Genomic DNA, 15,765 nt, shown 5'->3' on the forward strand with positions numbered 1-15,765 from the left:
GATGGACTGACACTATGCACCGTGCGGGGGATGGACTGACACTATGCACCGTGCGGGGGATGGACTGACACTATGCACCATGCGGGGGATGGACTGACACTATGCACCGTGCGGGGGATGGTCTGACACTATGTACCGTGCGGGGATGGACTGACACTATGCACCGTGCGGGGGATTGGCTGACACTATGCACCGTGCGGGGGATGGACTGACACTATGCACCGTGCGGGGGATTGGCTGACACTATGCACCGTGCGGGGGATGGACTGACACTATGCACCGTGCGGGGGATGGGCTGACACTATGCACTGTGCGGGGGATGGGCTGACACTATGCACCGTGCGGGGGATGGTTTGGCACTATGCGCTGCCTTCAATTTACGCCCGAATCTGACTGACTGAGGTGGTTTATGGTGTGATTGTTTTGTTCCGATTGTAAAGCGCTGTGAAGTACTCGGGCTAATTCAACGCTATAAATACAATAAAGCTGCGGGTGATGAGCTGCTGAATGCTGCCCCCGCGTGGTGGGTAAACCAAAGGCAGGGGAGGGAGGGGGTGGGGGTTATATTGTCATCGACTGGTGTGGATTACACGACTGGTGACTCGAAGCAAAGAGGAAGACCTGGGGGGGGGGGGTGGGGGTACCAGTGACGTCCGACGCGGGAGAAGAGACAGGAGAGGGCCTGGGGGAGAGAGGGTGGAAACTAGGGTGAGACGAGAAAGAAGAGCTGGGAAAATAGAGAACCCGGGGGGGGGGGCTCAGACAACAGACTCCACCAAGAGTAGGAAGGCTTAAGGTCACGGACAGGGGATAAGAGGGATGGATAATAGACCGACAGAGGCGGAGACAGACAGGGTATACGAGGGGTGGATAATACACCGACAGAGGCGGAGAAAGACAGGGTATACGAGGGGTGGATAATACACCGACAGAGGCGGAGACGGGCAGGGGATAAGAGGGATGGATAATACACCGACAGAGGCGGAGACAGACAGGGGATAAGAGGGATGGATAATAGACCGACAGAGGCGGAGACAGACAGGGGATAAGAGGGATGGATAATAGACCGACAGAGGCGGAGACAGACAGGGTATACGAGGGGTGGATAATAGACCGACAGAGGCGGAGACAGACAGGGGATAAGAGGGATGGATAATAGACCGACAGAGGCGGAGACAGACAGGGGATAAGAGGGATGGATAATAGACCGACAGAGGCGGAGACAGACAGGGGATACGAGGGGTGGGTAATAGACTGACAGAAGCGGAGACAGACAGGGGATAAGAGGGATGGATAATAGACCGACAGAGGCGGAGACAGACAGGGGATAAGAGGGATGGATAATAGACCGACAGAGGCGGAGACAGACAGGGGATAAGAGGGATGGATAATAGACCGACAGAGGCGGGGAAAGACAGGGTATACGAGGGGTGGATAATACACCGACAGAGGCGGAGACGGGCAGGGGATAAGAGGGATGGATAATAGACCGACAGAGGCGGAGACAGACGGGGGATAAGAGGGATGGTGAGAGAGCGCAATTTGAATAAAAAGTATGTATGTACCATACTCACAAGCATATCGCATAAACGTAGAATCTATAACGTGAAGTTAACACTTATAGTGTAAAATTAGCCGATGTAACCAATGTAATAGGAAATGTATCTGCATCTATTCTATAAAGTGTATTAGAATTAGAAAGGCCCGTATACATAGTGGGCTAATATAGAAATGTGTAGAAATGCTTACGAACAGTAGAACGTGCAAAACTGAATATACTTGTGTAATTATTAAACGGAGAAAGAAGGCGAAATGTAAAAGCGAAGAAATGTGCAGATGTATAACTATGTATGCACGAGAATATAAATGTTGTATTCTATGTAGAATGCATTCGCGTATAATCACTGAGTTGCTAAAATCGATTATATATAAATGTGTGTTAAAGGTTATACTGTGTAGAAGGGTTTGTAGGAATGTTAGAAAGGTTTGGTCATGTGTGATTTTAACCTAACTGACCAAGAGTTCGCAGGAGTGTAGTCCGCTGTATGTAATTTAGTGGGCTCACAGGAACAGGGGATAGCCTTGATCTGAATGTGCGAGACAAGAGTCAAAGGTCTTGTTAGATTTAAGGTGACAATGCTGGACGAAGTTTATGGCCTAAGTGAGATAAGAGACGCTTGGAATTTGAGTCTTGTTTAGAAATGACCGTTCACAGGACCAAATGAGGTTACGAATACAGTCGTAAAGAATGAAGGTCTGTTGAGGTGATAGACTTTGCTCTGAAAGTGTCAATTGGAATGTCAATGAAGTCACCAGCAAGAAGACGAAGATGGTGCCTACGAAGCAAGGTCAACTTAACGGACGACGCGAAGAGATGAAACTATGGAAAGAGCTAGAAATGACCTCATGTGAATGTGTACGTGGTGGGCGTCAAGGGGCGTTCCACCCATACTGTGATTGTGTATTTAGGGACAGTACCCCGGGGAGAAGTTATGCGCAGATGGCCTGAGGAGTCAGAGAGAAAGAGCAGAGCGCAAGAGAGCAGTAGGCCGAGGACCCTTAGAGAGCGGATGGGTAGGCAGAGAGGGTACTGTTTCTCGACATAAGTTACCATTAGAGGCTAAGAGAGTTTGAACTTCTTTGGAAGTCAAACTGCTGACACCTTTTTTAGGTAAGGAACTTGCGAAGTAGGGATGTCACCTAGTACAGAGTAGGGACAGAATTAACTTGTTTATTCTCTTTTTATAGATGACGCAACGGAACCACTTTGTGTCTATGCTTTTTAATCTGCTGATATTGGAATTGACTCTAATTGTATTCTTTTGTAGACTGAGGTTCTTTAGGGAATTTATGTTCCTTTTAGTTCCTGTATACTTGTTGAATCTTATCCTGAGAGGATTGTATATGCAACTTATTCTGATTTTATATTAAACTTTTAAAACTTCATCAGTCGTAAGTGGTTCTTCAGAATTGCGTCAGTTTATGGGGATTATTTAACCTATGCGGGGTTTGTCTTTTACTCAATGACAGAAAATAATCGATCCAAATAGATGAATGAGATAAGTATCTAAGTGATCAGAAAAGGTATCAGAATCTCATTCCCCGCAATGGATAATAGACCGACAGAGGCGGAGACAGACAGGGTATACGAGGGGTGGATTATAGACCGACAGAGGCGGAGACAGACAGGGTATACGAGGGGTGGATAATAGACCGACAGAGGCGGAGACGGGCAGGGGATAAGAGGGATGGATAATAGACCAACAGAGGCGGAGACAGACAGGGGATGAAAGGGGTCAGATAATAGACTAACAGAGGCGGAGACAGACAGGGGATGAAAGGGGTCGGATAATAGACCAACAGATGCGGAGACAGACAGGCGCGGTGCGGGGGTGACCTGTTCTCAGGACACCCCGCGCCGAACGGCCACCAGCTGTAGCGTGTGCGTTCCTCCCCGCTTCTGACCTCAGCCTCGCTGAGCCCGCTCTGACGACCCCTCCCCCCGCCGTAATAACGTGCTTGTACTTGTGATTGACTGCTTTTCTTTCGTTTTTTGGCATTATACTGTACTTTCCCCCTTATTGTTTGTTTTGATTGCCTGTTTCTCATACGGTCTCCCATATTGTAAGATCAGTGCCGTTTCCCTCTCTGCCCCTGTGCCCCCCGCCTGCTCCCCACTTCCCGCCGCCGTGCGTGTGGCCACGCCCCCTTTTCCTTCTGTGCCCTCCCCGCTCCCGCCTCCCAGCTGCTCCTCCCTCCCTCCCACTTCGCCATAAATGGCGACCGTGCGTACGCGCAGAGTTGACGCGCAGCAGGCGCGCCGATTGTGCGCCGAAGGCGCACCAAAGGTAAGCCCGTCTGCGCCCGTCCGCGCCTGGACCGCGCCCACTGCCAGGACCGCTGGCCCCCACCGACCCAAGACGACCCGACTGACCTACGACGCAACCGAACTCATCGCACTCAACACAGGCGGGATCCCTGGATGCTACCGAGCCACCCCGAGGCGCACCCACGAACCCTTCAGGTGCCACTCCTGCAAGTTCTCCTGCATCCGGACCTGCACCGCACCCACACCCACCAAGCCGAGAACCAGCAGCAACCACCTGAAGTGCATCCTGCTCAACACCCGCTCCGTCCAGAGACACGCCGTGGAGCTCTGGAACCTCCTCGACACAACATCACCAGACGTCGCCTTCCTCACGGAAACCTGGATGAACGCCTCCTCAGCGCCCGACATCGCCATCGCCATCCCAGACGGTTACAAGATCATCCGGAGGGACCGCGGCAACCAGACCGGAGGAGGCATCGCCATCATCCACAGGAACACCATCCGCATCACGAGCAACTCCGACGACACCCTCACAACCGCCGAACACCTGCACTTCCAGATCCACACCGACCCCAAGACCACCCTCAGAGGCACCCTCATCTACAGACCCCCGGGACCACGCACACAATTCAGCGAAGACATCGCCCACTTCATCAGCCCGCACGCTCTCCCCTCGGCTGACTACATCCTCCTCGGGGACCTCAACTTCCACCAGGAGAACAACAACGACCGCAACACCGCCACCCTGCTGGACAACCTCGCCACCCTCGGTCTCAAGCAGCTGGTGACCACCCCCACCCACTACGCCGGACACACACTCGACCCAGTCTTCTCCTCCAGCAAGGACATCACCTTCAGCCACGCCACCGGACTCCACTGGACGGACCACAGCTGCGTCTACTTCAGCTACAGGAAGAACACGATCCACCACCACCAGCAATATGTTGCACGCAGAAGATGGAACAAGATCACAGCCGACCAGCTCGCCGCCTCCCTGAGCCAGGACCCCCCGCCAGCTCAGCGAACCCCAGCCAGGCTGCCAACAACCTCACGAAGTGGATCAGCAACTGCGCAGACGACCTCGCCCCACTGAGCACCCCGCCCAGCAGACCCGGCAGTAAGAAAGCACCATGGTTCACCGACGAACTCAAGAGCTCCAAGAGGAACTGCCGAGCCCTCAAGAGAGCCTGGCACAGAGACCCAACACCAGACAACATGACCACCCTCAAGCTCGCCACTCGAAAACACCACCAACTGTTCCACACCACCAAGAAAACAGCATTCAAGAAACGACTGGACAACAATGCCCACAACAGCAAGGAACTCTTCAACATCGTCAAAGAGCTCTCCAACCCCAGCGCCGGAAACAACGACATCACCCCATCACAAGACCTCTGCAACTCCCTCGCCTCCTACTTCCACAACAAGATCGCGGACATACACAACAGCTTCAGCACAGAGCCAACGCACCCCACGGCAGCACCTGCACCCCCCACCACCACCCTCCGCGCCTGGACCCCGATCAACACCGAGGAAACCCTACGCACGATGAACTCCATCCACTCTGGGTCTCCAACCGACCCCTGCCCTCACCACGTCTTCAACAAGGCCGACTCCATCATCGCGCCCCACCTGCGTGACATCATCAACACCTCCTTCGACAGAGCAACCTTCCCGGAGAGCTGGAAGCATGCCGAACTCAGCGCTCTACTGAAGAAACCTTCAGCGGACCCCACCGAACTCAAAAACTACCGCCCCATCTCGCTCCTCCCGTTTCCGGCCAAAGTCATCGAGAAGACCGTCAACAACAGCTGGCCGCCTTCCTCGAGACGAATGGATCCCTCGACCACTCGCAGTCCGGTTTCCGGGCCAACCACAGCACCGAGACCGCCCTCATCGCTGCCACTGATGACATCCGAACCCTGCTCGACAACGGGGAAACAGCGGCCCTCATCCTCCTGGACCTTTCCGCGGCTTTCGACCCTGTCTGCCACCACACCCTAGAGCAGCGCCTCAGCAACGTCGGAATCCAAGAGAAGGCACTAGAATGGATCATCTCCTTCCTCCCTGGAAGGACTCAGAGAGTCCGCCTCCCCCCGTTCAGATCAGAAGCCACCAAAGTCATCTGTGGCGTTCCTCAAGGCTCTTCGCTCAGCCCCACCCTCTTCAATGTCTACATGAGCCCCCTTGCAGCAATCGCACGCCAACACAACCTCAACATCATTTCTTACGCCGATGACACCCAGCTGATCCTCTCCCTCACCAACGACCCCGCCACCACCAGAGCCAGCCTACACGAGGGGATGAAAGAGGTAGCCGAGTGGATGAAGAACAGCCGCCTGAAACTGAACTCCGACAAGACGGAAGTCCTCATCCTGGGATCCTCGCCCTCCTCCTGGGATGAATCCTGGTGGCCCCCCGCCCTGGGCAGCGCACCCAAACCAACAGACCACGCACGCAATCTGGGCTTCATCTTGGACTCCTCCCTCTCCATGACCAGACAAGTCAACGCCGTCTCCTCGTCATGCTTCAACATCCTGCGCATTCTACGTAAGATCTTCCGGTGGATCCCCACCGAGACCAGGAAGACGGTCACCCAGGCCCTCGTCACCAGCCGACTGGACTACGGCAACTCCCTCTACGCCGGAACCACTGCCAGACTCCAGAAGAGACTCCAGCGAATCCAGAACGCCTCAGCAAGAGTCATCCTGGACATCCCCCGATACAGCCACATCTCCGGACACCTGAGACCCCTGCACTGGCTCCCGGTCAACAAGAGAATCACGTTCCGACTCCTCACCCACGCACACAAAGCCCTACACAACCAAGGCCCAGGATACCTCAACAGCCGCCTCAACTTCTACACTCCCACACGCCAGCTTTGATCAACCAACCACGTCCTCGCCGCTGTCCCCCGCATCGGAAGAGCCACCACAGGAGGAAGATCCTTCTCCTACCTCGCCGCCAAAACGTGGAACTCCCTCCCGACCCACCTCCGCCTGACCCAAGACCACCTCGCCTTCAGGAACCAGCTCAAGACTTGGCTGTTCGAGTAGCGGACCCCCCTCCCCAAGTGCCTTGAGACCCTCCGGGTGAGTAGCGCGCTATATAAATGCTGTGATTGATTGATTGACAGGGAATGAGAGGGGTGGATAATAGACCGACACAGACGGAGACAGACAGGGGATAAGAGGGGTGGATAATAGATCGACACAGGCGGAGACAGACAGGGGATAAGAGGGGTGGATAATAGACCGACACAGGCGGAGACAGACAGGGGATACGAGGGGTGGATAATAGACCGACAGAGGCGGAGACAGACAGGGGATACGAGGGGTAGATAATAGACCGACAGAGGCGGAGACAGACAGGGGATACGAGGGGTGGATAATAGACTAACAGAGGCGGAGACAGACCGGGGATGAAAGGGGTGGATAATAGACCGACGGAGGCGGAGACAGACAGGGAATGAGAGGGTAGGATAATAGACCGACAGAATCTGAGATAGACAGGATATGAAAGGGGTGGATAATAGACAGACAGAGGCAGAGACAGACAGGGAATGAGAGGGGTGGATAATAGACCGACAGAGGCGGAGACAGACAGGGGATACGAGGGGTGGATAATACACGGACAGATGCGGAGACAGACAGGGGATACAAGGGGTGGATAATAGACCCACAGAAGCGGAGACAGACAGGGGATTCGAGGGGTGGATAATACACCAACAGAGGCGGAGACAGACAGGGGGTACGATGGGTGGATAATAGACCGACAGAGGCGGAGACAGACATGGGATACGAGGGGTGGATAATAGACCGACAGAGGCGGAGACAGACAGGGGATGAAAGGGGGTGGATAATAGACCGACAGAGGCAGAGACAGACAGGGGATGAAAGGGCTGGATAATAGACCGACAGAAGCGGAGACAGACAGGGGATACGAGGGGTGGATAATAGACTGACAGAGGCGGAGACAGACAGGGGATGAAAGGGGTGGATAAAACACAGACAGAGGCAGAGACAGACAGGTGATACGAGGGATGGATAGTAGACCAACAGAGGCAGAGACAGACGGGGGATACGAGGGGTGGATAATAGACTGACAGAGCCGGAGACAGACAGGGGATGAGAGGGGTGGAGATTAAACCAACAGAGGCGGAGATGGACAGGGGATGAGAGGGGTGGATAATAGACCGACAGAGGCCGAGACAGACAGGGGATACGAGGGGTGGATAATAGACCAACAGAGGCCGAGACAGACAGGGGATACGTGGGGTGGATAATACACAGACAGAGGCGGAGACAGACAGGGGATGAAAGGGGTGGATAATAGACCGACAGAGGCGGAGACAGACAGGCGATACGAGGGGTGGATAATACACCGACAGAAGCGGAAACAGACAGGGGATACGAGGGGTGGATGATAGACCGACAGAGGCGGAGACAGACAGGGGATGAGAGGGGTGGATAATACACCGACAGAGGCGGAGACAGATATTGGATGAGAGGGGTGGATAATGGACCGACAGAGGCAGAAAGGAACAGGAGAGCACGGTGAGGAGTTGCTGGGGTGAAAGACTGTTGCTGTAAAGTCTGAGAAGAGGCAGGGTGGCATTAACTCATCCTCCTTAGGAAGGAGAAAAACATCCGGAAATTATTCCCAAACATACAAAATGTTTTCCATGGACGGTAGAGAGCCACCCGGCTCTTTGAAATATTGTTGCCATTCACACGCATTACTACACCCCTCAGGGCGGGCTCGTTCAGAGGGTATAAATAAAGGGGCCAGAGACAGCTCGTGGTCTTCCGGCCAAGAGTGTAATTGCAGTCTCACTAGGTCTTATTTAAAGCGTATCTGAGGCCTATATGACCTGAGCCCCGCTGCGCAACATTGGCGACGAGGCCGGTCGCACCCCATGTGTGCCCGCCTACCTTCGGTGCCGTCCATCGGAGAGCATGCGGTGCCCACCCGCGTTTGCTCGGCTCTCGGAGGTGCCAAGTGAAGAGTGGGATGGAGACCGCGGAGCCCACCCGCATCGCTCTGTGCGGCCTGGTGTGCGGGACCACTGTGGTGTCTGCCGTCGACTGCAGCCGCTGTGCTCCACCAGCTTGAGGCCGCCCACACGCCTCCCTGTCCATCGGGAGCGTGTTCGGCCGACGGGCTCGCTGGTGTGAGGATCGGCAAGGGGGGTGAGTGCTTGCTGCCCCACCCGCACGCCTCTCCTCACAGTCTCTGCCCCTGCCTCCCCACTGCGCTGTCACCGCAGGAGGACTACCGACCTGGATTCCTGCACAGCGGCTTAGGAGCAGCGAGGCCCCGAATCTGGGGCTGTCCCTTCCGCTGTCTGCGTGGACTGCTGCACCGGCTGCCTCAACAAGCCTTTACTGCTCCAGCCCCTCAGGGCAGTGGCCCTATGTGTCTTCCAACTAAGGAAGAGTGCCCCTGGTCCCACAGGAAGAAAGAGAGAAGTCAGCCAAAGAAAACAAGCATTGCCCAGCAAGATGGAGGGCGCAATCCGGCGGTTGCTGCCAATCCTCCACCTCCAGTGCACACCCACACGGCAGTCGCACCACTAACCCCTTTCTGTGAGGCCATGGACCCTGCAACGGCTGCGCCAAGATGGAAGGCCTGGGTCGGACGGCTCAACCACTACTTCAAGGGGACCCGTGAAACTGATGGGACAGTCAAGAGGTCATTCCTCATCTACTACGGCTGCGCAGAGATCTATGATCTGTTTGAGACACTCCCCAACACCAGAACTGATGACGACTACGAGGCGGTGGTCGCTGCGCTCAACAGGCACTTCGACCCACAGCTCAATCATGACCGAGAAGTTCAACTTGGAGTGGCAGACTGAAACCGAATCCGTCGACATGTTCTACGCGAGACTACGCCGGCTGGCTAGCACGTGCCCTTTCACAGACCGGAGGGACGAAATGCGGGACCAGATTATCTTAGGATGCCGCTCAAATCTTCTACGGAAGTTAATCCTCTGGAAACCTGGGATATCACTGGACGAGATTCTGATCCTAGCCCACTCACACGAACTCGAACTATCGGACGCCAGGGCAGAAGAGATGGAAGCCGCCCTGCACACACTGGTCGCCGCATCACCGACGCCCAGGCACCCGCCAATCAAGGAGGAGAAGGTGGATGCCATCCAGAGACTCCCCCCGATGCTTCGCCAGGTGCCTAGACCACCACCAGGTGGACCGTGCAGATGCTGTGGCAAAGATCACACTACGACAGCTGTCTGCGGGGCGAAGGTAAAAACATGCTCTTGGTGCGGAAGGCTAAACCATTATGCTAGTGTGCCGAGGTGGGAAAGTTTCGGTCCACCATGTCAAGGCCCAGAAGCGTGTGCCAGCACGTTCGCCATATTTCCCTTGATGACCCACTGCAGGTGCCAGATAACCAGCCCCAGGAGCGATGACCCATGTATGAGGATGAATACGACGACAAAGTATTCGTGGTGTCCTACATCAGCCGGACGGGGACTCGTCGAAGGCTGCCTCCCATGTGCTCCATCTCCATCGAAGGCACTGACGTACGAGCCCTCAGACACACAGGGGCTCCGTCAATGTGATGGACTCCGACCAGTATGATCGCCTATCACTGCGACCTCCTTTTCTCTCGCCGTCTACCGCCAAGATCTGCACTTACGGGGGTACGGACCACCTCCCTCTCCGGGGCGTCATTCAGACCACTGTCTCAAGCGGGAACTACTCCACCGAAGCGAAGTTCGACATCACGGAGGGCAAGAAGGGTACTTTGCTCAGCTGCCACACAGCTGAAGACCTAGGGCTTGTCTTCTTCGCCAATCAAGTTCATGAGTCCCATGCGCAGGCGATGCTAGAGGAGTTTCCGGCTCTCTTCAAAGGACTGGGGAAAGTCAAAGGCAAAAGGTTCAAGCTCCACATTGACCCTTCCGTGCGAGCAGTGGCACTCAGGCACCGTCGGGTGCCCTCAACCTACGTCCAGAAGTGGAGGAGGAGCTCTGGAAGCTCAAAGAGCTAGGGGTGATCGAAATGGTATCTGGGCCTACCCTGTGGGTGTCCCGCTGGTCGTGGCACCCAAGCCCAAGCAACCAGGAGCCATTCGACTGTGTCGATATGCGACTACCAAATACAGCGGTGAAGAGGGAACGCCACATCACCCCCACTATGGATGACATTGTGGCCGATTTAAATGGAGCAAAGTGGTTCTCCAAGCTAGACCTGAACGCCGGCTACCACCAACTAGAACTGGAGCCGGAAAGCCGGTACATTACCACTTTTTTGATGCATGTGGGCCTATGCAGATACAAGAGGCTCAGATTCGGAGGGTCCTCAGCCGCTGAAGTCTTCCAAAATGTCATCCGGGAAGCACTGTCGGGTCTGCAAGGTGTGATCAACCTCAGCGATGATATCCTCGTATACTCCACCACGCTCGAGGAAGATCACTCGCACCTCAGGGCTGTGCTGAAAAGGCTAGTGGACTGAGGGCTAACGTTTCACAAGTCGAACTGTTTGTTCTACCAGGAGAGCATGGACTTCTTCGGCTATACGTTCACCCGTGAAGGACTCCTGGTGGATCCGAAGAAGGCAGAAGCCATCTGACCGGCCAGCACCCCTCACAACCCCACAGAGGTGAGGAGCTTCCTCGGCATGGCCACATACTGTGAACGGTTTATTCCCAATCTGGCAGCCATATCCGAGCCGCTGCGTGCGCTCACGCGTCAGGAGCACAAGTGGGAATGGAAGCTGGCGGCCAACAAGGCCTTCCAAGACATCAAGGCGGGACTGTTGGACAAGACCGCAATGGCCTACTTCCATCAATGGCGCAGAACAGAACTAGTCGTCGACAGCCCTGTGGGCCTTGGGGTGGTCCTTCTCCAGGAACATGGTCCAGAAGTGTTGAAGCCAGTTGCCTACGCCAGCAAAGCCCTCACTGACACTGAGACTGAGACCAGATATGCCCAGATCGAGCAGGAGGCGCTGGCGATCAAGTGGGCGTGCCAGCATTTTCTCTTATATCTGTGCGGCCAAGAGTTCATCGTCGTGAACGACCACAAGCCTTTGCTCCCGCACTTTGCCGGCTCCTCCCAACTAGCGCCCGAGGATTGAACAATGGGCCATGCAGCTGCAAGGAAACAACTTCAAGGTGGTTTTCCGCCCAGGGGCACACAACCCGGCTGATTACCTGTCTCGACACCCGGAGTCGCGGACACCAGTTGACCAGTCAGCGGATGTCTGCAGCAAGGAAGCGTTTGTCCACATGGTATCGCAAGGGGCATGTCCGAAGGCCATGACGCTCAAAGAGATCGGCCAGGCCACCTTAGAAGATCACACACTCTCCAGAGTTCGAGGAGCCTTGGAGAACAACGGTTGGGCCCACTTGATGGATGGTGCTCGCGTCCTCCAGCCGGAGGTCAGCCATGCTCGTAAACAGCTGTGGCATGCTCGGAGAAAACTCAGTATGGGGGAGGGAGGAGTCATCCTGAGGGGACATCTCATTGTGGTCCCAGAAAGCCTATAAAGTAGGATCCTCGCGCTGGCCCACGTTGGTCACCAAGGAATGGCCAAGACCTAAGAAAGGTTGAGGGACAAAGTTTGGCTCCCGGCCATGGACTCCATGGTAGAAGAGATGGTGCGGCAGTGCCATGCCTGCACGATCACAGGGGGAGACCCAGCACCAGCGATCACCGAAGAACAGTGCACAACTCCGTGGACACATGTAGTGTAGACTTCAGGAGCTTCCCGGACGGACGTCACATGCTGGTCATGGTTGACTCGTTCTCGAAGTTTCCCTGGTCGAAGTCGTCACATCAACAGCCTTCACACACGTGAAGAGAGTCCTGGATCGAGCCTTCACAATGATGGGGCTGCCAGAAGAGGTTAAGTCTGACAACGGACCCCCTTTAGGGACAGGAGTTCCAGGAGTACCTTGAGAACCTAGCAGTGCGCCACAGGAAGATCACCCCGCTATGGCCCCAAGCGAACGGGGAAGTAGAAAGACTGATGAGGACAATCAACCGCGCTCTGCGCATCGCCGTAGATAACGGGAAAGATACTGAATCAGCCCTGGACCAATTTCTTGGTGCGTACCGTCAGACTCCTCATATCACCACTAAGTGTGCTCTGGCTCATCTCCTGTTCAAGCGAGCCCCTCGAGACAGTATTCTAGTAGATCCGACGTAAGTGCCCATGGAGCAGATGATGCCGCCGTCCAGGAGAGGAGAGCAACCACCAACCAGAAGGCCAGTGAGGCCCGAAGAGCCCAGGAACCTCAGCTAAAGGTGGAGACCGGGTGGTGATCAAAGACCGACACCCCGGGTGGAAATTCCAGATGCCCTTTGAGTCAGAGCCGTGGGTCATTGTGCACATGCAAGGGACTATGGTCACGGCTCGGAAAGGACAACACTCAGTTACTAGGAACATTTCCAGCTTCAAAAAGACCACCGAGGCGGAGGTGAGCTCTGAGGAGTCGGGGCGTCAAGACGAGTCCCCGACTCCTCAAGGGAGAAGCACTATACCCGAGTCGCTCAGGCAAGTCCGCCCAGGAGTTGCTGATAGCCCCAGGTTGGTTAGCCAGCCCATCGTTGCTGAAGCGACCGAGGGAACCCCGGATGGGGTCGTAACATCCCCTCACACCCGGAACCAGAGGTATGGTCTCCGACCAAATCCTGTGCCGAGTCAGCAGCTGAGAGACTTTGTGTATACCTCTCCCTGAACTGAGAGAAGCTGAGAACTAGGAACTGAAAGATAGGAGGGATGTAGAGAGCCACCCGGGCTCTCTCATATATTGTTGCCATTCACACGCATTCCTACACCGCTCGGGGCGGGCTCGTCCCGAGGGTATAAATAAAGGGGCCGGAGACCGCTCGTGGTCCTCCGGCCGTGAGTGTAATTGCAGTCTCACTGTCTTAATTAAAGCGTACCTGAGGCATATATGACCTGCGCCCCGCCGCGCAACAATGGACTGTGTGAAATCCTCCCCCCCCCCCTGCGGTGGCCTTGTCTGGAACATTTCTCCCGCCCCAAAACAGTTCACCTATATGGACTTCAGTGGGGCACTCGCGATCAAGACCCCGGCTTCACCCTCCCAAGAGGCTCGACATGCGAGAGGCATGAGAAGGGATGGGCAAAAGCCGTTCTGAGTGCCTAAGATAGAACACCTGTCAGGGAGACGGGGGGGGGGCAGTAGAGAAAGGAGGGGGGCGAAAAGTCCAGGGGTACAGACAGAAGGAAGGGGTGGGGGCAGCGAGGTAGAGAGAGAAGTAGACCTCACTAATGGGCACAAAGGAGCCCCCCCAAACAAGACGGGGGGCCTGCAGGCCCAGTGAGCCCTCTTACCTGTTCCACGGTCAGGGGGGAGCTGATCTCTTCTCCTCGCAGGATCATGGAGCGCTGGGTCAGCGCCTCGGACAGCAGGAAGGAGTCCAGGCCCAGTAGGTCACTGGCCGTGCCCACCACTGGGGAGAAGAAAGAAGGGGTCACTGGGGGGCCTGCTGGGGCAGCTGCAGAGGACTCAAGGGGAGTGAGAGGGAGACAGGCTGTACCCCAATCCGGCCAGCGCCCGCCCTCAAGACATCTCAGCAAGCAACAGAAGAACATACTGCAACCCCTGACAATCACTCCACCCCTTCAAAGCATCCCAGCAAGCAACAGAAGAACATACTGCAACCCCTGTCAATCACCCCCTCCCACACACAAGGCATCTCAGCAAGCAACAGAAGAATAATAATAATAATACGGCGTCTTATAAAGCGCGATCAGCTACCTCACGAGGAGGTGTCCCGGCGCTGTAGGAACAATGTTGTGACCGTGGGGAGAATGCAGGAGAGAGACATCTAGCGTGGCTGGGCAAACAGCCAGGTTTTCAGCAAACGCTTGAAACAGGCTTCGGATGGGGCCTGTTGGATAGCAGGGGGCAGCGTGTTCCATAATGTCGCCACATTGGCCGAGAAAGTTCGTCCACCTAACCTGGCTCTTTTCGCTCTGGGGGCTGCAATACGGACGCAGTTGTTGGATCTAAGGGAGCGGGCTTGAGCGTACCTTGGTAGTCGGGCTTTCAGGTAATTTGGGCAGTTACCGAATAGAGATCTAAAGGCCAAGGTGAGTGCTTTAAATTTTATTCTGCTTGCAACTGGTAACCAGTGAAGGGAGAGGAGGTGCGGAGAGACTGAGTGCTTGAAGGGAATCCTCATTAAGAGTCTCGCAGCCGCATTTTGGACCAGTTGCAGTTGTTGTATAAGATACTTCAGTAAGCCCAAATACAAAACGTTAGCGTAATCCAGCCTAGATGTAACTGTGGCGTGGATTACAGTTTTACGGCAGCTAGCTGGTAAGAGTCGAAGAATCTTACGAAGATTCCTCAACTTACTCATACAGCAGCCAGCAACTTGCTGGATGTGTGATTCAAAGGACAGCTTGTCGTCCCACCGTACCCCTAGATTTCTTGATGAATGGCTGGGCGAGGGGGCTTGTCCCATCTCTGCCGGCCACCACAGATCAGATGGTGGAGGGGGGGCCTTTGCCGAAAAAGATCACCTCTGTCTTACTAGCATTAAGTTTTAGTTTATTGGTGTTTATCCAGCAGGCCACATCTTGTAGGCACCCCTTAAAGCTCAGAAAGGATGCCTCTGACACTTCTGAATATGGGAACACCAACTGGGTGTCATCGGCGTATGAGATTGCCTTGATCCCCCAGTTGGCAATCAACGTGAAGAGTGGAGCAAGGTAAACATTAAATAAGAGTGGGCTCAGGGCTGAGCCCTGGGGGACACCACAGCTAAGGGCTTTAGGTGAAGAAGAGACATCCCTTAGCGCCACCTTCTGAGTCCTTTGGGTCAGGTACGATTGCAGCCACTCCAAGGCCTGGCCCTGGATGCCTATCTCCGCCAATCGTAACAGCAGTATATCGTGGTCGACCGTATCCGTCGAACATACTGC

At 55.1% G+C, this 15,765-nt stretch overlaps 1 protein-coding gene across 1 annotated transcript in view; it reads right to left on the reverse strand.

Annotated features, from left to right (window-relative positions):
• The window catches only part of LOC147729472 (unconventional myosin-X-like), a 763,954-nt gene that overhangs the window by 357,014 nt on the left and 391,175 nt on the right, over window positions 1–15,765 (reverse strand). Inside the window, exon 11 of the mRNA XM_086954339.1 lies at window positions 14,167–14,285. Coding sequence (XP_086810465.1) covers window positions 14,167–14,285 — 119 coding nt within the window. The remainder of the gene's footprint in view (window positions 1–14,166; window positions 14,286–15,765) is intronic.

This window comes from Lissotriton vulgaris, chromosome 2_1, assembly GCF_964263255.1.
Source record: "Lissotriton vulgaris chromosome 2_1, aLisVul1.2, whole genome shotgun sequence".
NCBI classification, from domain to species: domain Eukaryota; kingdom Metazoa; phylum Chordata; class Amphibia; order Caudata; family Salamandridae; genus Lissotriton; species Lissotriton vulgaris.